The sequence below is a fragment of the Procambarus clarkii genome, chromosome 26 (assembly GCF_040958095.1).
Source record: "Procambarus clarkii isolate CNS0578487 chromosome 26, FALCON_Pclarkii_2.0, whole genome shotgun sequence".
Classification (NCBI taxonomy): Eukaryota; Metazoa; Arthropoda; class Malacostraca; order Decapoda; family Cambaridae; genus Procambarus; species Procambarus clarkii.
In genome coordinates, this window is record NC_091175.1 from 7,229,798 (window position 1) to 7,254,791 (window position 24,994).

At 41.7% G+C, this 24,994-nt stretch overlaps 2 protein-coding genes across 3 annotated transcripts in view; one reads left to right on the forward strand and one right to left on the reverse strand.

Annotated features, from left to right (window-relative positions):
- The window catches only part of LOC123756729 (uncharacterized), a 94,360-nt gene that overhangs the window by 44,845 nt on the left and 24,521 nt on the right, over positions 1-24,994 (reverse strand). The window lies entirely within an intron of this gene.
- Positions 9,270-24,994, forward strand: part of LOC123756730 (tachykinin-like peptides receptor 99D) — a 102,342-nt gene continuing 86,617 nt past the window's right edge. For both annotated transcript variants that reach the window (XM_045740010.2, XM_045740012.2), the window contains exon 1: positions 9,270-10,794. In XM_045740010.2, coding sequence (XP_045595966.1) covers positions 10,301-10,794 — 494 coding nt within the window. In that variant the 5' untranslated portion in view covers positions 9,270-10,300. The remainder of the gene's footprint in view (positions 10,795-24,994) is intronic.

Genomic DNA, 24,994 nt, shown 5'->3' on the forward strand with positions numbered 1-24,994 from the left:
TTTCATAAGAAAAAAAAGAGAAAATATATTAATTCAGGAAAACTTGGCTTATTAGGCAAATCGGACCTTGCATAGTAGGCTGAGAAGTGCGTTCTGGCTACTAGGTACGACATATATATATATATATATATATATATATATATATATATATATATATATATATATATATATATATATATATATATATATATATATATATATCCATCCATCCATCCGGCCTACGCTTGAAACAATCCTGTGATCTTACGACTATTAATTTTACCCGCTAATTGTTTCATACATTAACAACCCTGTTTCCAAACCTGTATTTATCCAGGTCTTTCCTAATTCAAAACTTATCCATTATATATTTTTTTTAGTTATTTTGTGTGTAGATATGTTTAAAACCCTTATTTAAACCTCCCTTGTTATAACCCAGTAAGACCACAATAGAGCTGAAGAATATTGGATATATTGTTAACTCTAATCTGCCTTATTCCGTACATGCATCAGATCACTTTTTGACTTACGATTTCGGTCACTTACGACCCCTAGATCTTTCTCGTATCCAGATTTCGTATTTCCAACATTGTGCAGCTCATGTCTGGGAAGTCTGTGTCGTCTGAGCTCATGTTGGTCTCAAGGTTATATTTCGTATGTCACAGGTTCGATTCCAGGTGACGACAGTACTCTAAAAACAATGCAACTCCTCATACTCCTCATACAATACAACTCCTCATACAATACAACTCATGCAATACAACTCATGCAATACAATTTCTCATACAATACAACACCTCATACTGAGACATACAAACACTCATTTAAATAAAGGGAAACTTGAACGCATTGTTGTCTTACAGTTTGTGCTTCTACTCAGAGCAGGGCATCAGAAGTACCTTAAGGAATCAAAATGGGGGTCGTACAGAATATTGTATACACCACATATGTCAGACCAATTCTGGGATATGCAGCGACAAATTGCAGTCCTTTTCTCGCTAATTAAAAAAAAAATGGCAAATATCCAGAGGTGGTCCACTAAACTAGTCAGAGCGCTGAGTTACGAGAGAAGATTAAAGGAATTATACCTTCCGTCAGGCTAGTAGACAAGACTAAGAGGAGACATGATAACAATATACAAAGTTCTCAGGGGAAATTTTGAGACAAGGACAAAAATTTTGGCATGGGTGCAGCACGATCTAGAGGTCACATGTGGACACCAAATGCTCAAAATGCTCACTACAGTACTAATGAGCCACATTATAAATATTTTGCTCATTCAGTGTCAGGCTAGTGAACAGCTGACGATCTGCCGAGTGTGGCGCAGCTCTCTCAGTACCGCAGAGCCTAGTCCCCTCAGGTTAGGTTGCAGCCGAGCGATGCTTGTAGTTAAGACCCAATTAGGCTGATACAAATCTGCAACACTTGTGCAGCTCTGGTTATGTACCCTCTGGGACCACTGTGGGGGGAGGGGGCACCCATGTGGGGACTGAGCGCCTGTGGGAACCGTCCCACTATTGACTGAGCGCTGTGGGAACCGTCCCACTATTGACTGAGCGCTGTGCTCAGTCTCCCTATTGACTGAGCGCTGTGGGAACCGTCCCACTATTGACTGAGCGCTGTGGGAACCGTCCCACTATTGACTGAGCGCTGTGCTCAGTCTCCCTATTGACTGAGCGCTGTGGGAACCGTCCCACTATTGACTGAGCGCTGTGGGAACCGTCCCACTATTGACTGAGCGCTGTGCTCAGTCTCCCTATTGACTGAGCGCTGTGCTCAGTCTCACTATTGACTGAGCGCTGTGCTCAGTCTCACTATTGACTGAGCGCTGTGCTCAGTCTCACTATTGACTGAGCGCTGTGCTCAGTCTCACTATTGACTGAGCGCTGTGCTCAGTCAATAATATATCGTGCAGAGTAATAAGTTCCTCTGGAGCATTTGAACTGACCCTTCAGACCCGGGCCAGTTCTATTTGATTGTTTGAAATTAAACTTCCCGTGAAAGTTATCAACAATAAAAATGACGGATCAACGATTTTTTCGGTATAAAAATTTTCCAATGGCCATAAATCCCCCCTTTCCCTGTCTGTCTGTCTGTCTGTCTGTCTGTCTGTCTGTCTGTCTGTCTGTCTGTCTGTCTGTCTGTCTTAGGCCTAACAAACAAGACCCATTTAACCTGGGACTTTCGAGCAATTTGGTTAGGTTAGGTTAGTTTATCTTTGCAAGACAAAAACAAAAATTCTGGAATTGATTCCAGGATGTCAAGGTCAAATCTTAGTGAGGTATAGTGATGTCGCTGTAGTTTACAGCTGCTCCTGGTTGTAAGTCGTTGTAAGTCATCTGCAAGTAGCTGTGAGGCGCAGTAACTTGTTACAGGTTGCTTACCTAGTTGGAAGTGGCTGTAAGTAGTTGCAAGTCATTTTAAGTTGCTGTTAATATTTGTAAGTCACTGTAAATCTTTGTAAGCTACTGTAAATCTTTGTAACCCACTGTAAGTCTTTGTAAGCCGTTGTAAGTCTTTGTATGCCATTATGAGTCTTTGTAAGCTACTGTAAATATTTTTAGCCCACTGTAAGTCTTTGTAAGCCATTGTGAGTCTTTATTAGCTACTGTAAGTCTTTTTTAAGCCATTATAAGCCATTGTAAGTATTTGTAAGCCACTGTAAGTCTTTGTAAGCTACTGTAAGTCTTTGTAATCCACTGTAAGTCTTTCTTAGCCACCGTAAGTTTTTAAGCCACTGTAAATCTTTGTAAGACATTGTGAGTCTTTGTAAGCCACTGTAGGTCTTTGTACAGCCCGTCCTCTAAACAAAGACCCAAAGTCCATTCCATGCACCCGCCAAACCCGCTGTTTATGAATGAAAAACGGTTTACACACGACTCACAACTGATGACGTTCGAACACTTCCGGAACAAGTGCTTCACTGACGAATTTTGTTCGAACCACAACGCTGTAAATGCTTCACCCACGTACTACAAATAATCGCCAACAGAACCTAAACACCTAACCTAACCTATGCATATATATGCACAATATGCTAATATATTATAATATTAATTTATATTTGAGAAAATTCCCGTATTGAATGAACAGCATGTAAAAATTTATGAATGCGTCTGTGGGGGTCGACCACTGAATGTAATGGACTTGAGTCGAGGACGGGTTGAACAGTGCCCGTCGTCATGACAAAAAAACGAGACGAAGCTGTGTGAAGCTTGTGTTATGGTCTCTTGAAACCTACATATTACCCGGGTCACTGACACGGTGAACGACTCGTTGATTCATGAGGCTCACTAGGTCGGTTCACAGCTCCAGTTCAGAGCTCATATCCGACTCTTTCCCCCCGGAAGAGACGTCCGGAATATAGGTGACTTGTGGATGAATTGGTGATGGGTTCCGCGTGTCGAATGTTTGATACAATCAGCTGGCTCATTGACCGCGAGGAGAGATCAATGACAAGCAGTCGACTGAACTGAACCTGCTACAAGAATGCTTGTGGTGACGATGGTTGTATATATTATATAATCAGTTATATTTATAAGCCCATGGTACCTTTGCTTCTATAGGAGGAGGGGGAGGGAGGGGTCTCAGGAATTTAGGGGTTCCTGGAGGAGGGTCCTATGTAATGCCTTTCAACGCGGAAATGAAAAAAAATTATTGAGAACTATGTCTTTTCAACGCAAGCAGAGCTAACTGCCATTGTTATGGCGTTAAGTTTCCTTGAACGAAACACTAATAGTGCACTGATCTGCACTGATTCACAAGCAGCGCTGCAAAGCTTTAGTAAATATAGGTCAGAAAATCTTGCGACAGTCGCTGAAATCAAGAGTTGTGAGAGTACTAACCAATCAGGGAAGAGTCGTCAAATTTATGTGGATCCCCTCCCATGTTGGGGTCCCCTCCCATGTTGGAATATGTGGGAATGAACGAGCAGATGTGCTGGCTGCTGAAGGCGCTGAAGGAGACCATATTGAATATTTCATACCCAAGACTCTCCTACAAATTAGAGGTATTATCAGGCAATATCACCGTGACAAGGTAACTGAGGAAAGGAGGATAGAAGAACAAATCAGAGAGTGAATTTGTGCATTGGTACAATATGGTTGCAGCTGGCAATCTCAATCAATGTGGACGAAGATGAGGAGGCCGCCGGAGAAAATCAGTAATAGCGAGAATCCGTCTTGAATACAAATATCCATGGAGATTCGGAATGGAAAAAACAGTTGAGCAGAGGAGTTGCAGAATCTGTGGTGAGTGTGACGGACACCGCCTTGACCACTACCTGAGAAAGTGTGAACATCTAAGAGTCATTAGAAATATGTATAGAATAATAAACCCCACATTGTTTGAGTTAGGAAAACACTATTTGTCAAATATATATACTGTTCTTAAGAGATTCCCCATTCTGAACCGGCAAGATAACGTAAGATTTTAAGGAATGACGAATGTTAATTTTCTTGTTTGGGAAGCACTTGAGCCAGTTAAGCAAGTCCCAGCTGTGTCTGGGTACAAGTGACAAGGTGAACAACCCAGCGGGGTTTCTTCCTATTGGGGAGTGCTGTACATGTTGCTATAGTGGTGTGTTCACTCACAGGATGAGTGGCGCGGCCCAATAAACTCGCCCCTCGGGGCAAAATTTTAAATTAAAATTTGTAAGGTTAGGAGGCTAGTGAGAGGTTTGAACGTCGTGTGATATGTGTTCAGGTCTTTATATGTAGTGGGGTCTTTGTTGCACAGTGGGGTCTTTCTTGCAAAGTGGGCCTTGTAACAAACGGTATCATAATATAACCCAAAGTAGGTCGTATGACGTATAATACCATGATTCAATAGACAACATGAGACGGCCCATAGGTACAGTAGGGAACATGGGTACAGGACACAAGGTAGTAGGGAACATGGGCACGAAATACAGCAGCAGCAGCAGCAGCAGGCAAGTCACATACCAGAAGGAAAATTCGTGACCTTGACCATTTGTTCATTGGCATAATCAATGGGGACCCGTCTGGGGCAACAAGACCAACATGCACCAGCTTTAGTGCCTACTGAATAATGCCAAATGGATTTCTCGTCTGCTCTGTGACGGTGTACACACACACACACACACACACACACACACACACACACACACACACACACACACACACACACACACACACACACACACACACACACACACTAATTACAGCACCCCAGCCTGCTAAAATGAAAGTACTTATGGTAACTTTGGTGGTAAGTACCAATATATATATATATATATATATATATATATATATATATATATATATATATTATATATATATATATATATATATATAGTGATGGACCGCCAGAAAGTTGGCTTTTATATTATTGAATACAGACAAACCGAAATCTATATTAGCCACAACATAAAAATAAGACCTAATCTTAACTAACCTAACCTCCCCTAGCAATCACAATATGCAGCGTCAGTGAGTAATCCCAACCTTGTGGACCTCAATATGCAGCGTCAGTGAGTAATCCCAGCCTTGTGGACCTCAATATGCAGCGTCAGTGAGTAATCCCAGCCTTGTGGACCAGAATATGCAGCGTCAGCTTGTAATCCCAGCCTTGTGGACCTCAATATGCAGCGTCAGCGTGTAATCCCAGCCTTGTGGACCTCAATATGTAGCATCAGCGTGTAATCCCAGCCTTGTGGACCAGAATATGCAGCGTCAGTATATAATCCCAGCCTTGTGGACCTCAATATGTAGCATCAGCGTGTAATCCCAGCCTTGTGGACCAGAATATGCAGCGTCAGCATATAATCCCAGCCTTGTGGACCTCAATATGTAGCATCAGCGTGTAATCCCAGCCTTGTGGACCAGAATATGCAGCGTCAGCATATAATCTCAGCCTTGTGGACTACGACATTTAGCTCCAGCATATAATCCCAACTCTCACGACCGCAGCAAGTGGGTAGAGGAGGTCCACAAATTTGGTACGTGACTTGTGCCACAGATAAGAGATTCAGGTTATGAAAACAGATTAAGAAAACTCAACTACAAAAGAGATATAAGGACCCCGAGGTGTTATGATCACAGAATATAAAATACAGAGAGGATAAAGTGCACAGAACTTGAACTTTCCAGAGGAGAGAAGGGAGAAATTGTGGTCAGAAAAGTAAATTTGAGAGAAATAAGTCGGAGAAGCGTCAGAAAATACCATTATTCAGTGCGAGTGGTAAACCACTGAAGCACACTTGAAGCAGGCATCGTGTAAGCCGCTTAGATCAATAACTTCCATTGAAAGTATAGCAGAATTTGCCAGAATGTCGTGAAGTGAGAAAGCCCTAGGTAAAATAGCTGGGAGACGGGGCTCTAGAGCTAAATCTCGCTTTCCGTAGACTCAAGTTAGGAGAGTCTTGTAAACACTCCTATCCCGTCCTTGTATAGCAACTTCTTGGTTTATTGGGGGGTTGGGCGAGTCAAAACTTGTAAAAGCACTTCAGTTACCTTAAGAAGTTGGGTATATGACAGTGTTCTCGCTAGACTCACACAACAACACACTACCTAGAGAGTACGATATTAATTAGTGTCCTCGCTAGACTCACAACAACACACCACCCAGAGTGTACGATAATTAGCGTCCTCGCTAGACTCACACAACAACACACCACCCAGAGTGTACGATAATTAGCGTCTTCGCTAGACTCACACAACAACCCCCCCCCCATAGTGTACGATAATAAGTGTCCTCGTAAGACTCACACAACAACACCACCCAGAGTGTACGATAATTAGAATACGAATGTTTGCTCAGCTGGGCCACCAACCCATTAACTAAACACATGAATGAAGTCTCTGCATAAAGCCGCGGGAGGAGAAACAAAACACGTTTAGTAATGTTTTTCCCATCAGGAGTAATGTATTTTCCAAGACACGCCCTTGCCTGTAAGCTCATACAATCTTTTGGAAGAGCTTTATTTTTGCGATGTATTTGCTTCTTTTAGCGTACATAAAAGGTAAGTTGATGAAAAATTTGCAATAATGTTTGCCTTCTTCCCGGCTGATGTTTCAATCGTTTCTTGTGTGTTTTGCAAAGTTTATGATTGATCTTAAAGTTCCGTTTCGGACATTCTTGTATTCAGACGTTCTTGTATTCTTGAATACACCACACTTGCTTGTCGAGATGTGAAGTGGTTATGGGTTTGTGTGGTGTTGTAATGAGCCAGGTGTGGCGGTGAGGCAGGTGTGGTAGTGGTGAGAGGCGTACGTGGTGGTGACAGGTGTGGTGGTGATGACAGGTGTGGTAGTGGTGGGGAAACATGGTAATAGCTTTTTGGTGTGTTGTGATGAGTCAGGTATTGTGGTGGCAGGTATAGTGATGAGCCAGGTATGGTGGTGACAGGAATAGTGATGAGCCAGGTATGGTGGTGACAGGTATAGTGATGACCCAGGTATGGTGGTGACAGGTATAGTGATGACCCAGGTATGGTGGTGACAGGTATAGTGATGACCCAGGTATGGTGGTGACAGGAATAGTGATGACCCAGGTATGGAAGGTGGCAGCTGCATATGTTTGTGACAGGCTGGGGGAAGGGTGACATGATAACAACGTATAAGATATTAAAAGGAATTGACAGGCCAGACAAAGTGGCAATGTTCACAATAAGAGACAGGTGGAAGATGGAGCCGCAGAGACGCCGGAAAAATGTGTTCAGCGCGAGAGTCTTACAAGTATCGACGGGTCGGACCTTAAGATGGCATCTTTGACGCACATTTTATTTGTGGCTTTAAAATGACACATGTCGAGAAACGGGAAGAAGGGAAGTCATTGTATTAACATTGCTGCAGAGACACAGCCTCTGACACACACACAAGACAGAAGAGTAAGGGGGAGATATGATCACTACCTACAAAATTCTCTGATGAATTGTCAGGGTAGATAAGGATAAACTGTTTAACACTGGTGGTACGCGAACATGGGGGACACAAGTGGAGACTGAGTACCCAAATTACCCACAGAGACGTCAGAAAGAACTTTTTCAGTGTCAGAGTAGTTAACAGATGGAATGCATTAGGCAGTGATGTGGTGGAGGCTGACTCCATACACAGTTTCAAATGAAGATATGATAGAGCCCAGTAGGCTCAGGAATCTGTTCACCAGTTGAGAGGTGGGACCAAAGAGCCAGAGCTCAACCCCCGCAAACACAACTAGGTGAGTACACACACACATTAGCGTCTCGTGGCTGAGTGGACAGCGCTTGGGGGTCGTAGTCCTAATGGCTCAGGTTTGATTCCCGGCGGAGGCGGAAACAAATGGGCAGAGTTTCTTTCACCCTGATGCTCTGTTCACCTAGCAGTAAATAGGTATCTGGGAGTTAGACAGCTGCTACGGGCTGCTTCCTGGGTGTGTGTGTGTGTCCGTGTGTTAGAGAAAAATATATGTAGTAGATATAATAGAGGACAAATAAATTGTTAGAAAGGCGTGGTCCAAGAGCTAAAAGCTCGATTCTGCAGACCCAAATAGTAAATACACACAACCACTACACCGGTCCGGGCTCGCGTGATGATCACTAATGAGAACGATGAGCGATAATGAGTTACCTGGAGATTACATCAACATTCTCATCAGCAACCGGCGTGAAGAACACCAAAATAACAGTGGTTCTGTATGATGATCAAGTGCATTACGACACTGCAGACAATGTGAGCTACACATGTGACTGCAGACAATGTGAGCTACACATGTGACTGCAGACAATGTGAGCTACACATGTGACTGCAGACAATGTGAGCTACACATGTGACTGCAGACAATGTGAGCTACACTATGTGACTGCAGACAATGTGAGTTACACATGTGACTGCAGACAATGTGAGCTACACATGTGACTGCAGACAATGTGAGCTACACATGTGACTGCAGACAATGTGAGCTACACATGTGACTGCAGACAATGTGAGCTACACATGTGACTGCAGACAATGTGAGCTACACATGGAGTTGCACATATGACATAAGAGCATAAGTCACTTATGCAGATGTGGACTAAACTACCAACCAGGGCAGTTTATACATCTACCACGACCTATAGATCTTTCCCCCCGGTTATATGGTGGCTTTATTTGCATTTATGAAACGGTGGTGTCGGCCGGCCGCCCACACGCCCTAGGTGAAAGGCGTGGTAGCACTGTGTCAGCTGGCCGCCCACATGCCCTAGGCCTAGGGGAAAAAAGGCGTGGGCGGGCTGACATGGGTCGGCCATGGGCGGGACTTGCACCCAGCGCCTCGCCTACTCTCCAAGCTCAGTTGCCGGTGAAGGCTGGACGAGGGAGGTCGACGCGCTCTGCTCCGGTACCTCGCACGGTGCGATTATATATAAATATATATATATATATAATACCCAATAGACTATAGATTCAATTTGATTATACAAGATATGTAATCATGGTGAGGTCACGTGGCACCGCACGGAACCAAAGACAACAATTATGCCGTTGTATATTATTTTATATTTATGGAAAAGTTCTCTGGCTAAAGTTAAGTACGTGTAGCTGAAAGTTGTTTCTAAATATAATATTACATACGACTAAATTTATTATGTTGGCGGCAAGATATTGGTGAAATGATTGAGTGAGAAGTGATAAACAAAGGATCTTATACGCGAATGAATAGTCATCAAAATTCCATTTAGGCGAATACAATATTCAGGGCCAGATGAATTAAACAAAGTTTTTTTTTTCTCGAAACTGTCTACAATAGATGAACCTCAGTTCATGTTGCGTCAGCCAAGTGTGTGTTTGTACACTGCCCCATAACTGACTTCAACACTGCCGCCGTAACACGCTTTCCCACATATATATTTTCATTCGAGGAAAACTTGACAAGAATGTATACAATTTGCGTAGCTTAAGCTGCTGGAAATGAGGATTTTATAGTGTGGTGAGATGATGCTAGAGGCTAGTAACACAAGAGTGGCCGCGAGGGCCTCACTGGCCTGGTGCCCGCTTACCCAACATGTGACAAGCTCAACCTTCTACGAACTAATAGGCATAATGGAATCCCCATAAAAAACAATACAAAAATTGAATGATCCTTGTACTCCTGGGCCGAGGCGTGTTTGGGTTGTAAATAATCTCGTGGCAGCGGATCTCGTATTTTTTATATGAAAAATATGAATGCTTAAGATGTCTTAGATAGGAGAAACACGTAACTTCCGAAGTAACAAAAACTTTGACCATCAGAACAGGTAGGCCATTAGTACAATGTAAGGCTCCTCGTCTGTCCAGCACCTTCAAACAAAGTATATAGTTCATTCATCTTGTACGACCCAGCCTGTAAACCCGTCCCAAATACGATGGAGCTCTTGGGCCCCGTCCTCGACTCCGAGAGGACCTGGAATGTCAGTAGCATCTATGTCCGAGATATGGTGTGGAACGGCACCAGTCTCGAGTACGAGGATCAGACGATGAACAGCTCGTATTCTGGGGTGACGAACGGAACGAACGTCACTGAAGAGTGGGAGGAGAACAAGTACAACCTCCCATGGTGGCACCAGCTGATATGGTCTGTGTTCTTCGGTGGTATGGTGGTGGTGGCTACTGGAGGCAACCTCATTGTCATCTGGATAGTGATGGCTGACCGTCGCATGCGTACTGTTACTAACATCTTCCTGGTGAACCTCTCCGTGGCCGACGCTATGGTATCCACCCTCAACGTGGTCTTCAATTTTACCTACATGCTGAACCTTCACTGGCGCTTCGGGAGGATCTACTGCAAGATCAGTCAGTTTGTGTCGATACTCTCCATCTGCGCCTCCGTCTTCACCCTCATGGCCATCTCCTTCGACAGGTCAGTAGTTTACACAAACATCTACTTCTTGTGAGGTTCCTCATCACATTGAATGAGATTTGTTTAATTTTCATAGTGTATGGCAACACACATTACTGTTACATAGTGTATAATGTCACATATTTCCGTTACACTGTATCACATCACATTAGTTAGTGTACGACGTCACATTACATTACCGTTGAAAAGTGTAAATTTAAATATTTTATATTTTGTTTGTAAATAAAAAAACAAATATTAGTTGAAATATATATTACAAAATCGTCTTCAGATGATTACACGTTGCACCTATAATTTTAAGCAAGCAAAATGAGCATTTCTTGAGTGGATGTGATCTAAGGGGGTAAATAAAATAAATGGGCTAGGCTCTCCTCGACACTAGCAGGTTTCCGCATCATCAAAGGAAGAGGAAATAAATATTTTACTTCGAGTAGAAGCCAACTTTGATTATTATTGGTTTAAAATTACTTCGTGTATATTAATTTCAGCTCTCGGAATATCAAGTTATATTTCATCTTTGGTCTCGGTTTGTCTGATAGTTTGTGTCCATACGTAATAAATACCAATAGTTGATACAAATATGTAAGTACCCAGGATATACTGTAGTATCCAAGATCTGCAGCACTACCCAGGATCTGCAGCACTACCCAAGATCTGCAGCACTACCCAGGATCTGCAGCACTACCCAAGATCTGCAGCACTACCCAAGATCTGCAGCACTACCCAGGATCTGCAGCACTACCCAAGATCTGCAGCACTACCCAGGATCTGCAGCACTACCCAAGATCTGCAGCACTACCCAGGATCTGCAGCACTACCCAAGATCTGCAGCACTACCCAAGATCTGCAGCACTACCCAAGATCTGCAGCACTACCCAAGATCTGCAGCACTACCCAGGATCTGCAGCACTACCCAAGATCTGCAGCACTACCCAGGATCTGCAGCACTACCCAAGATCTGCAGCACTACCCAAGATCTGCAGCACTACCCAGGATCTGCAGCACTACCCAAGATCTGCAGCACTACCCAAGATCTGCAGCACTACCCAAGATCTGCAGCACTACCCAGGATCTGCAGCACTACCCAAGATCTGCAGCACTACCCAAGATCTGCAGCACTACCCAGGATCTGCAGCACTACCCAAGATCTGCAGCACTACCCAGGATCTGCAGCACTACCCAAGATCTGCAGCACTACCCAAGATCTGCAGCACTACCCAGGATCTGCAGCACTACCCAAGATCTGCAGCACTACCCAGGATATGCTGTAGTATCCAAGATCTGCAGCACTACCCAAGATCTGCAGCACTACCCAGGATCTGCAGCACTACCCAAGATCTGCAGCACTACCCAAGATCTGCAGCACTACCCAGGATCTGCAGCACTACCCAGGATATGCTGTAGTATCCAAGATCTGCAGCACTACCCAAGATCTGCAGCACTACCCAGGATATGCTGTAGTATCCAAGATCTGCAGCACTACCCAAGATCTGCAGCACTACCCAAGATCTGCAGCACTACCCAAGATCTGCAGCACTACCCAGGATCTGCAGCACTACCCAAGATCTGCAGCACTACCCAAGATCTGCAGCACTACCCAAGATCTGCAGCACTACCCAAGATCTGCAGCACCACCCAAGATCTGCAGCACTACCCAAGATCTGCAGCACTACCCAAGATCTGCAGCACTACCCAAGATCTGCAGCACTACCCAAGATCTGCAGCACTACCCAGGATCTGCAGCACTACCCAGGATCTGCAGCACTACCCAAGATCTGCAGCACTACCCAAGATCTGCAGCACTACCCAGGATCTGCAGCACTACCCAAGATCTGCAGCACTACCCAGGATCTGCAGCACTACCCAAGATCTGCAGCACTACCCAAGATCTGCAGCACTACCCAAGATCTGCAGCACTACCCAAGATCTGCAGCACTACCCAGGATCTGCAGCACTACCCAGGATCTGCAGCACTACCCAGGATCTGCAGCACTACCCAAGATCTGCAGCACTACCCAAGATCTGCAGCACTACCCAAGATCTGCAGCACTACCCAAGATCGAATTCAAAACTAATTGAATAAAAAAGAAAAACAAATTCATAGCTAATTGTCTCCTCAGGAAGGTACGATCTAGGATCCACTGAGTGCCAATTAAGATTTACAGCAACACAGATGAAACATAGCAGTGAATAAACACTGTGAATAAACAGCCAACGTAAGTTCGAACCCTCATCACGGCCCATGTGGATTTATTCATTTGATATATCACGCTACTGTGATTTCTGTGTGTAAACATAGCAGTCCTTCAATACACATTTACAACGCACACATTTACAAGGCAATACACAATACTAGATAGTCTTAAATGATGCACAGAAAAGACAGAGTGCCTGTCTGTTTCTGTCTGAGTAAGGTTGGAGGCTAAACCCTTTGCGCTGGCTTCATCCAACTTTTTAAACCACATACCAAGCAACCCCATGGGTGGTATTGGACTGTCATAGGCTGGGTGGGGTTGGCCACAATGCCCCCATAAAAATATCGGACCTTACCCCTCACGATTTTGATGTAGTCCGGAATTGGGGGATTTATTTTTCATGGAGTCGGTTTTAGCCATTTTTAATATTTTCGTAATATTACATTTTCTGAAACAGAAAGACAGAGAGAGGGGGGGGGGGAAGGGAGAAAGAGAGGAGAGAGGGGGGGTTGAAATGGAGGAATGGTGGGAATGTTGGGGAAAAGGGGGGGTGGGGGGTGTAGAAGGGAGGATAAATGAAAGGTTTAAAGCGTTCTCAAACGCGAACAAGAACTATCACATACCGGAATACATTCTCTCATTCATATATATATATATATATATATATATATATATATATATATATATATATATATATATATATATATATATATATATATATATATATATATATCATATATATATATATAAATCACGAACAAATTATCACGTGATGAACGATGTGTCAATGTCAGACAGACAATTGACAAGGAAGGATTAAGACAGGAATTGTTTTAAGTACTTTCGTATTTAATAATATATCTTCAAAAGGATCACCTTCAGAAAGGTGATACCTCGTGGATGATTTCTGAAGACCTTATCTTCAGAAAGACATATCTGCTTTGGAGAAAGTTCAACACCGGGCCACAAAACTAATTTCCGAATCAAGTCAATTCTCATATCAGGAACGGTTCAGGGCCTCAGGGCTAACAACACTGCAGCAAACCAGACATGACTGGGCTGATGCCATCGAAACTATTTAAAATGCTGAACAATTTTGAGGATATTCATCCAGATAACGTATTAAAAATTTCAGATGCGACACGAGCAAGGAGCAACGGTTTCAAGCTCAACAAGCTATAATGTGGGCAGACATCAGGAGATGCTATTTCACCCACAGGGTTATAAACCCATGGAACCGCCTACCCGCCTAAGCTGAAAATGCCAAAACTCTGTTGAATTTCAACAAATCTAACTCGATAAAATCATAAGGGACAAATGGGGGGGGGGGGGGGACTTTTGACAAGTCTCCGGCCTCCTGTCCTCTCCGAGCTCCAGATACTGCTCTGATGCCAGTCTCACTCTTAATGACCAAACACAATTGCTCTGGGGAAAATAAACAATTCAAAATAAATAATTCTTGGCATAATGCCAAATTTAGACTTTATATTACGTATTTTGGACTGAAAATTATAGACGTTGACGCCTAAGGAGAAATGAAGTTACTTATTAGGCGTCAAAAAAAAAAAAAATAAATATATATATATATATATATATATATATATATATATATATATATATATATATATATATATATATATATATATATATATATATATATATATACACACACATATATACACACACATAGTCTAAGTTAATCATATATCTTGGATTATTTTAGACGATGTCATTAACTGAAAAGCTGTGTAAGCTCAACTATAAATGCACAACCAATTATAAATAAAGGCTTCGAATTTGAACTAAGCCGCACTGTATTTACAAGCAAAGTGTAATATAATTCCCGACGTCAGTGGCCAATGAGGGGGAATTTAGGATCAAGACTCACCAAGAGCGCAGAGGCGACGGAAATAAATATTTAAGAGAGCGTATCACATGTAAACTTTAACGCTGATGTAGTGTAAAGACGAGGCTGGTTGGCTCACCTGGCAACCCTCCTCTGCTTCTCTCTCTCTTAAGTAATACGCATGTTACTGAAGACCCAGCGGGGGAAAGGTGTATGCTGTATGCTGTTATTAGTGCTGCTGCTCCGTATTATTGGTTGAAATAGGTTGCAACCTATGCTCCTCACCCGCCAGTTTTTACATATCACTTATATCCGGTTGGTAGATAAATAATCTGGGGCCAGATTCACGAAAGCACTTACGCATGCACTTACGAACCTGTACATCTATTCTCAATCTTTGGCGGATTTGTTTACAATTATTAAACAGGTAATGAGCTCCAAGGCACCAGAAGGCTGTGTATAACAATAACAACAATTAAATGGAAAATTTTCATGCTTGTAAACTGTTTAATAAATGTAACCAAAGCCGTCAAAGATTGAGGAAAGATGTACACGTTCGTAAGTGCTTGCGTAAGTGCTTTCGTGAATCTGGCCCCAGGTTGATAGTAAGATTGCAGGCAGGAGGATCGATAGATTGGTAGGTATCGGTGAGTTCAGGTTCAAGCACCGAGACTATTTGTGAACACAGGGAGGCGAGCCTCTGCGCTTGTACACAAGAGAGCCCAGATAAACACTGACCCAAACACATGACGAATTGTCTTAAAATTCGTGAATCGCAGGGTGAGGTATGACCTCATTAGAGCTGCCGTTAGTCAACAAAACATCAACACTGATGAATGTTGAAGCGAGCCACCAGAGTCTCATAATCAGATAAAAACACATAAGCAACCAAGACCTAGTCCTGATTAATCTGTGCTGCCCCGAATAATCAGTGCTACGCTCGCTTTCCAATTATGTCGGCAGCACCTTTAGTTCATCGGCCGTATTATCAACAATAACCGCATTAGTTATAATAACCACATTACTCACATTATCTATTGTAGCCATATTAGCTATACTCTATTATACTGTCTACCTCTGTCATTTTTCTTCAGTGTATATCATCTTTGTGTTATCGTTATCTAATATCAGGGTGCTATAAAATTACTCTTGATTTGTTATTTAAATCACATTGCGCCGCCCTCCTCCTCTAAATTGTAATTACCGCACTTGTTCCTTTGTCTCTCTCCATTCCAATTTTAATATTTAAAACTCAATTTTTACATCATCGTTTCAATTATTTTCCTGACAACTCTGTCAATCTTAAATGTTATCATAAAAGTGTAATTATACTGCCTCGTTTTGGTTAGTTTAATTTAATTTATTATTCTGTTCTTTATTATTTAATTTTATTCAGTTAAACATAACATTGCTAGGAACTTTGTTTACTAGAGTTAAGGATTCAGCCACTTTATCATCCTTACTATTTATATCGACTATCATTCTTATTACTGATTAATATTAGCTATTAAAAATAACATATCTCAGTATTAGTGTTTAAGTCTTGCTATCAAACCAGACCCAACCATTTGGACTGGTAGAGCAGCGGTTGCTGACCCCATATCCCTTCTAAGTATTATATATAGTAATACTGGCTTAGTGCTTCCTCCTCATAATTATTCGTTATCAAACCGTCTTGTCTTAAGCTAAGATTACAACATTTATATCTAAAGAATAATGTTTAAATTACTGGTTGCTCGTACCTCGTTTTCTCTGTACGGCACGTCAGCTGACAGTAATGTAGCCTATTGTCTCGAATCTTTAATAACCAAGACATTGATAATCACTACTGCCGTTACTACACGGCGAACTGTGTAAAAAAAAAAAATACTGTAAACTAGTGCAAACCAACTGATTTGATAACATAAATGCATTATTAGAAGTACTAGATGAAAACTTTCCTTCAGTTTCTTAATTAAATCACTGATTGCTAACTAAAGACTAACATCCATCCATATACCTTAAATTTAATCGTCTCCACGACTATTCATAACGGTAGGCCTAAGATGAAAATATGAGTTTCAACAATTTGTAGTCAACTAATCTTCCCTGTACGAGTTTTGTATATATTTGCCATGATTGATTTATGGGGCTAGGATTGTTCCACATTATTAAATACAAAGAATATTTGTATTTGACTTTTTCTAGTTGTTATTTGCAAAGATTTAGTAAATATAAATTCTAGTCTAGCGGTTAACTAAAATTATCAAAAGCATTTGCGGGTAACAATCCCTAGCGGTAATCACCTTCAGGGATTGCATTTCCTTGCACCCCGCCTTACACGGTGAGAGGGACTTAAAGTGTGGAGTGAATGTTTCCCTTTCCCTTCTCTCTTCACTTTATCCCTTTTCCCACTTAACCTTGCTTCCTTCATTACTTATGTAAATCTTTGCCATTCACGTAAATCACAGTAACAACCAATGTATTCTCAACGTAAATCGAATTAATGTGTGGAAATCATAGATAAAATAATGTTGATAAAATAATAATGAAACAAAAATGTTGAGGCCAGTGTGGACCTCACCCCCGACAGCGGTGGTGGGTCGCAGGATTGGTTGACCTGCGAAATATTTGCCATCTAAGCAACTATTTGTTGTTTATAAAGAGGATTCAGGGCTATAATCATTTGATACCATACTAAGATGTGATTTAATATCTACTCTTAATGATATATGAGCGGAGGATACCTGATATATATCTGATACCTAACCTGATATATTTATAACATAATAATGTTTAGGGTTTGACGTCTGGTTGATACCTGGTTGATGGGGGTTCTGGGAGTTCTTCTACTCCCCAAGCCCGGCCCCGAGGCCAGGCTTGACTTGTGAGAGTTTGGTCCACTAGGCTGTTGCTTGGAGCAGCCCGCAGGCCCACGTACCCATCACAGCCTGGTTGGTCCGGCACTCCTTGGAGGAAACAATCTAGTTTCCTCTTGAAGATGTCCACGGTTGTTCCGGCAATATTTCTTATGCTCGCTGGGAGGGTGTTGAACAACCGTGGACCTCTGATGTTTATACAGAGTTCTCTGATTGTGCCTATGGCACCTCTGCTCTTCACTGGTTCTATTCTGCATTTTCTTCCATATCGTTCACTCCAGTACGTTGTTATTTTACTGCGTAGATTTGGGACCTGTCCCTCCGGTATCTTTCACGTGTATATTATTTGATATCTCTCGTCGTCTTTCTAGTGAGTACATTTGGAGAGCTTTGAGACGATCCCAATAGAGCCGTCTACACTGTATATACAAATACAAACCTTGTTATGTTATTCCTTGGTTACTTTTTTCTTCTTTATATTAAATAATATATATAATATATAGGTCATATATATACATCAATTTACAACGGAAAATACTGCATTATATACAGTTTATATATTAAATGAACAAATCCACAAGGGCCGTGACGAGGATTCGAACCTACGTCCGAGAGCATCCCAGACGCTGCCTTAATCGACTAAGCTACGACATGGTCAAAAAGAGTTGAAACCAGAAGTTGTACTGAACTTACTTGGATCCTGCAGCCTCTCTGAGACACAAACCAGGGTTTTACACATCTCCCCCATGCACTCGAGCTATGTCAATAGGCCGTTCTATTGACATAGCTCGAGTGCATGGGAAAGTTGTGTAAAAACACTGGTTTGTGCCTCGTAGAGGCTGCAGGATCCAAGTAAGTTCAGTACAACTTCTGGTTTCAACTCTTTTTGACCATGTCGTAGCTTAGTCGATTAAGGCAGCGTCTGGGATGCTCTCGGACGTAGGTTCGAATCCTCGTCACGGCCCTTGTGGATTTGTTCATTTGATGCATTACGCTATTGTGATTTCTGTGTGTAAGTTTATATATTTCTCAGTAAACCAATTTTCCATATCATCACAGAGCATGAGCCGTAAACCCCAAATGTTATACCTGATCCTGCCTCGCAAGCACATCAGTATTTTGTCTACTGAGTAACCCTCCTGCCTGCCTATCCACACACGACAAATTTCACCAGAAAGTAGCATAATTATTGTATTCTTAATTTTCTTGCATTTTATCAATATGAAACATTAAAAACCTCATTAAATCAAATCAAATGCTTGATCCACATAAAGCTTTAAGAGTGTCTGTAATCCCTGGTTACTAGATTATATGTCATATAGATTATAGGATTATATGTTAACAATTCCTTTCACGTTAGGTGCTTTTTCATGAAATATATATGTCCTTTCTGTAGTGAGGTAACTAACTAAATTTGTTTATTATTCTCCAACTGAAGCCTCGCGAAACACAAGCCAGGCTACAGGATATCGTTAGCAAGGAATCCTGCTAGTAGTAGTACTGACATAAAATGCAAGAAAATTAAGAATACAATAATTATGCTACTTTCTGATTACATATTGTGTGTGGATAGGCAGGCAGGAGGGTTACTCGGAACAAAATATCAAGTTCTTGCGAGGCAGGATCAAGTATAACATTTGGGGTTTACGGCTCATGCTGGATGATATGGAATTTTTTTGTTTGGTTTACTGATAATTATATAAAATATATATCAATGTATTTTCCCGTGTAAATTGATGTAAATATGATCTTTATATTGTATATTATTCAATAAAAAAATAGAGTGCCCACGAGAGTCGACAAGGTAGAAAAATACAAGACAAGTATCATGAACAATATAGTGAATGATTGAATGTAAAAATACAGATGAAAAATAGAGAGACGAGGAAATACTTTATGAGGATAGCTCCAAATAGAGAGAACTATAGATGACTAAAAGCAACCCCCCATTCACAGTTTCCACAGACGTACGATGGGGTAGAAACAGGTAGGAAGGGAGTCATTACCTTTGATCGACATCATGAATAGGGGCGTATACGCCTATCTCGCATTAGGGCCTTTACCGATCTGTTCTGAAAGTTGACATTTGCATTCAAATTAGTTCAGTCAGATCTTCGTTGCGGAGTAGGCATCGTGTTACTTTTGCAAAGCTTTAAGCTTTACATTTGAATTCCTAGTAAAGCACTTGTAGTTTCTTCACCCAAATATGAAGCCAATAATTGGTCTTTTGTTTTATTAAAATGAACCAAATTTATGTATCTTTAAATTTGTTTGTGTTATTGTGTATTATGAAGTCCACTGGTGTATATTATAATTCGCGGCACTTGGGACTACTTGGGACCTTTTGGTTCTCAACCTGCATGGGACCCTGAAGCTCTCAGCTTGGACGGGACCCTGGGGCTCTTGGCCTGGGCGGTACCCTTGGGGTTCAATCTGGACGTTACCCCTGAGGTTCTCCTCCTGGACGGTACCCTGGAGCTCCACCTGGGAGGTACCCATGGGCCTCTTGGCCTGGGGGGTACCCTGGAGCTCCCTACTTGTGACTGCTCCCGCACCTTGATTTGAGTCTATTCATACTAACAATCTGTTTCCTGCACGCCAACCATGTAATATAATTCCGTAAAAGGGCTTCCACTGCCGCTCGCTTGACCCACCGACTAGTCTGGAAGACTCGTGTGCATGACTTTGCTGAGGTGAAGCTATATAGTACCTTCATCCAGCAAACACACAAAGCTTACTGCAGAGTTTTTTAAATGTTTAATCTTTGTTACAGCTTACCAATAGGAAAAATGAAGGTGTTATTACGTTGGGTGTTTGGTGGATTGTTTCAGATACGCTACAGTCACGAGTCATGGTAGCCTACTGTTAAGTATGTGCTGTGTATTTAATTAAAATACGTTCTAGAATAGGACGTAATTTCGAACGAAAAATCGAAAGTAAAAATCGTAATTTTCGAACGGAAATTTCATCTCGAACTTTTCATCCGATGAAGTGTCCCCACTATCTGTGTTTAGTTGAATGGGCGATTTGATCAAGTACACTTTTATAGCTACTTAAAGAATTAATAAAGGTTATAATTCTAATATTTTAACATGGGTAAGAGATCCACGTAACATTTCTTCGTTAAGGAAAGGTTAGATAATTATAGGGAGAAAGCACAATGCCAGAATGACTATATAGAGCTTGGAAGAGATATGAAGACAATGGGCTGGGATAATTTATCCATCTTAAGACATCACTGGAATAAATTCAAGGCGATGAAACTATCAAATATTAGAAATCGTAACAAGTTAAATAAAATTCTATAAACTTCAAGTTAATTTGTATATACAAATAACCAACAAATTAGCCTCAATGGAATTTTCAAAAAAATTCCGTAATTATCAATACTTACACATGTAATTTATATTATATAAAATTTATATTATATTATATATATATATATATATATATATATATATATATATATATATATATATATATAGGGGGGGTACCACCACTGGTGCAATTATAGGGACCCACAGCCTCAGAGAAGGGAACACGGAGCATTCAGGGAAAAACTTGCCATTTAACTCTGAATACGAAAGAGTGTTCGCTTCTCCTACCACCCCCCCCCCCCCTTTTTATCATGGTGTACACTTTATTATGCAAGGTTATACAGTTACATATCTGATTTTATACAAAAAATGAACATTAAGAGGACACAAGATTATCACACTGGGTGATAATCCATTATCATCCAGTGTGGTACATCACAGCACCCCTGAGTGGCCACACCACAGCACCCCTGAGTGATCACAGCACCCCTGAGTGAGTGACCACATCACAGCACCCCTGAGTGACCACATCACAGCACCCCTGAGTGAGTGACCACATCACAGCACCCCTGAGTGAGTGACCACATCACAGCACCCCTGAGTGACCACATCACAGCACCCCTGAGTGAGTGACCACATCACAGCACCCCTGAGTGAGTGACCACATCACAGCACCCCTGAGTGAGTGACCACATCACAGCACCCCTGAGTGAGTGACCACATCACAGCACCCCTGAGTGAGTGACCACATCACAGCACCCCTGAGTGAGTGACCACATCACAGCACCCCTGAGTGAGTGACCACATCACAGCACCCCTGAGTGAGTGACCACATCACAGCACCCCTGAGTGAGTGACCACATCACAGCACCCCTGAGTGAGTGACCACATCAGAGCACCCCTGAGTGAGTGACCACAACAGCACCCCTGAGTGAGTGACTACATCGCAGGACCCATGAGTGAGTGAGTAACCACATCACAGGACCCCTGAGTGAAAGACCACATCACAGCATCCCTGAGTGAGTGACCACATCACAACACCCCTGAATGAGTGACCACATCACAACACACCTGAGCGAGTGAGTGACCACACCACAGCATCATCTGCTGGAAGCTCCCAGATAAGTCCAAGAGAGGATGTTGGTATCGCCGGATGCAACATAGAACATATCAAATCTCTCTCACGCCAATCCTAGAGTGCTCCTGATGGGCTACCACTACCAGCATCTATCCTACGATAGGAGTGCGCTACGACAAGTACCCAGCCACACAAGGTGGGCTACCAACACCACCAAGTACCCAATATCCAGTATATATGTGTGTGTGTGTGTGTGTGTTCCTAGTAGCCAGAACGCAGTACTTGGCCTACTATGCCCGATTTGCCTAATAAGCCAAGTTCTCCTGAATTTATATATTTTCTAATTTCTTTTCTTATGAAATGATAAAGGTATTCATTTTATCATTTATGAGTTTCTTTCCTTAACTTGAGTTAAAACTAACGTAGATATATGACCTAACCTAACCTAACTTATCTTAACCTAATCTAAGCTAACATAACTAAGTCAATAATTTATGTTCTTTGTATAATATAATAATAATTCAAATAAACCAATTGGAAACTATTTTATGAAAATAAAGAAAATTATTTGGCCTATTAGGCAAGTCGGGCCCCGCATAGTAGGCCGAGAAGTGCGTTCTGGCTACTAGCTACTAATAAAATACAATAAAAATAATAGCTTTGAAAGGGGAATATATTATATTTAAAACGATTAAATTATTTTTAAATTTAAATATAGAGGCCTGCATTACACTATATCTTTAAAATACAATTCACCTTCTATTAACCCCCCCCCCCCCCCCGCCCTTCCTTTCTGCGATTTTCACGATCTGAAAAAAACGGGTTTGTGTTTTTTCGTAGAGTTTTGATGGTTATTTTTCCGTTTATCCGGGTGATAGCCTCATAATACACGTAGAGTTTGTCAGTGCAGACTACTGATCACATGCTTCTGTGTGACTAACCATCCTTGTGTGATGGGGATTTTTAGCGTCACGTAGCTAGTTTGTTTCTTTACACTGTACTCCTCTTCATATAGTTTAGGGTAGCTGCACAAATTCATGTGCAGCTAAATGTGTTAATAAGAATAAATTATCCTGGTGAAATGGGGAAAGAGAGGGAGGGAGGAAAGGAAAGGAAAGAAAAGTTATGGAGAGGGGACAGAAAGGTGGGAAAAGGGAGAGAGGGTGAGAGCTAGTGATAAAGGGTAAGACGGAAGGGGGAGACTACGATAGAGGGAGGTAGAGAGGGGATGTTGGAAGAGAAAGATGGAAAGAGGAGAGAAGGGGGGATAGGAAAAGAGCAATGAAAGGGGGAAGAGAAGGAAGAAGGGGGGAAGGGGGAGAAAGACACGGATACAGCTGGGTACCCCATCAAGCAAAATATATAAAAACAGAAATAAAGACTAACTTAATATATACCAAATTTTTCTGACATTTCCATTCATCATTGAAGTAAATACCATGACTATCTTTACAATTAGGGTAAACAGATACACGAACAGAAAATTTGAGTAATATAGGTAATATACAACTTTTCCGATCCAGCCTCTCGTCACAGAAAATATATTCTGAGACGCAGAGTGGTGAGAACAATTCAGCATTGGTAAGGTGTTCCATGACGAGAAGACGGCAGTAATCTCTCAGTCGTGTGTGGTAATAACAGGGAGGATATTTGTGATCTGTGATCGTGTCGATTAAGACTTTGAATGGCGGAGTATTGTAAGCGAGACAGAAATCGATTATTATGGGTGTGTGTGAGGCGGAGCTCGGCTGGTATGACAGGCCGCCAACAGATGGCGCACACTGTCTCGCTCCAATCCACTTACCAACTTGCAAACTTTAAACTTCTGATTCCTTCTAAATGTTTTGCCACTTACAGCACAGCATACCGAGGCCGAGCAAGTTACACACATTAACCTTTTAGAAGAAGCTAAAATATCTATATAGATACATTTTGTTTGGTTAAAGAATTGAGTTATTTGCCAAGGTTTAAATCATAATTACTGTTATTTCTGAAGTTTAGGTTGTTTTAGGCTAGAGTAATTTTTAGTCCACGTTTGCCGACGGTGTAATTGGGAGATATGTCTTCATTATACATGTGTAACACACACGCACATATGTGTGCGTGTGTGTGCATACTCAACTAGGTGTACTTGGAGGTAGAACTTCACCTATTAACCCCGGCCTTGGTGTCACCGGTTGGTGAATGAAACGACTCATTTCCTATATTTGTCATACATACCATATTTACTTATGAAGATTCTAGGGGGGGATGTTCCTGGCGTTGCCTGGGTCTAAATCCATCTATCTATCTACCGGTCCATCCATCTATCTATAATGTCAGCACTATGGAAAAATGCCCGACAGACCACTGGAACATTATCTAACGCAGTGCAGTTACAAACCCAATAAGATTTCAACTTAAGATTCAACAGAGCAGAAGAAGTTGTTAAACACATTGGGCATAATCTTACTTAAGCGAACATACGAGTAATAAATACTCATACACAGCCTAAGTATAACAGAAACAAGTAACAATTAGTGGGCCAGCCAGAGGCTTAGGGTCCGCGCAAGAATATCCCTGCCCCAAAAAATAAAAAATCTATCTGTTCATGCATATGTCGCTTTATCTATATCTATTCATCCTTATCCCCTTCATCCCTGCCCCCACATTATCCTGTTTTCAATATACCAATACTTACCAACCTCTCCCCCCCCCCTTCCCTCGGAAAATATATTATTAAGAAGCACTGAAACAAATGTATAGGATCCAAGAATTGATATTATTACGACACTAAAAATTCCACATTCCACGTTAATAACACGCCGTATAGGATCCAAGAATTGATATTATTACGACACTAAAAATTCCACACTCCACGTTAATAACACGCCGTAATTTTTTTAATACGGCGTTAATAATAATAA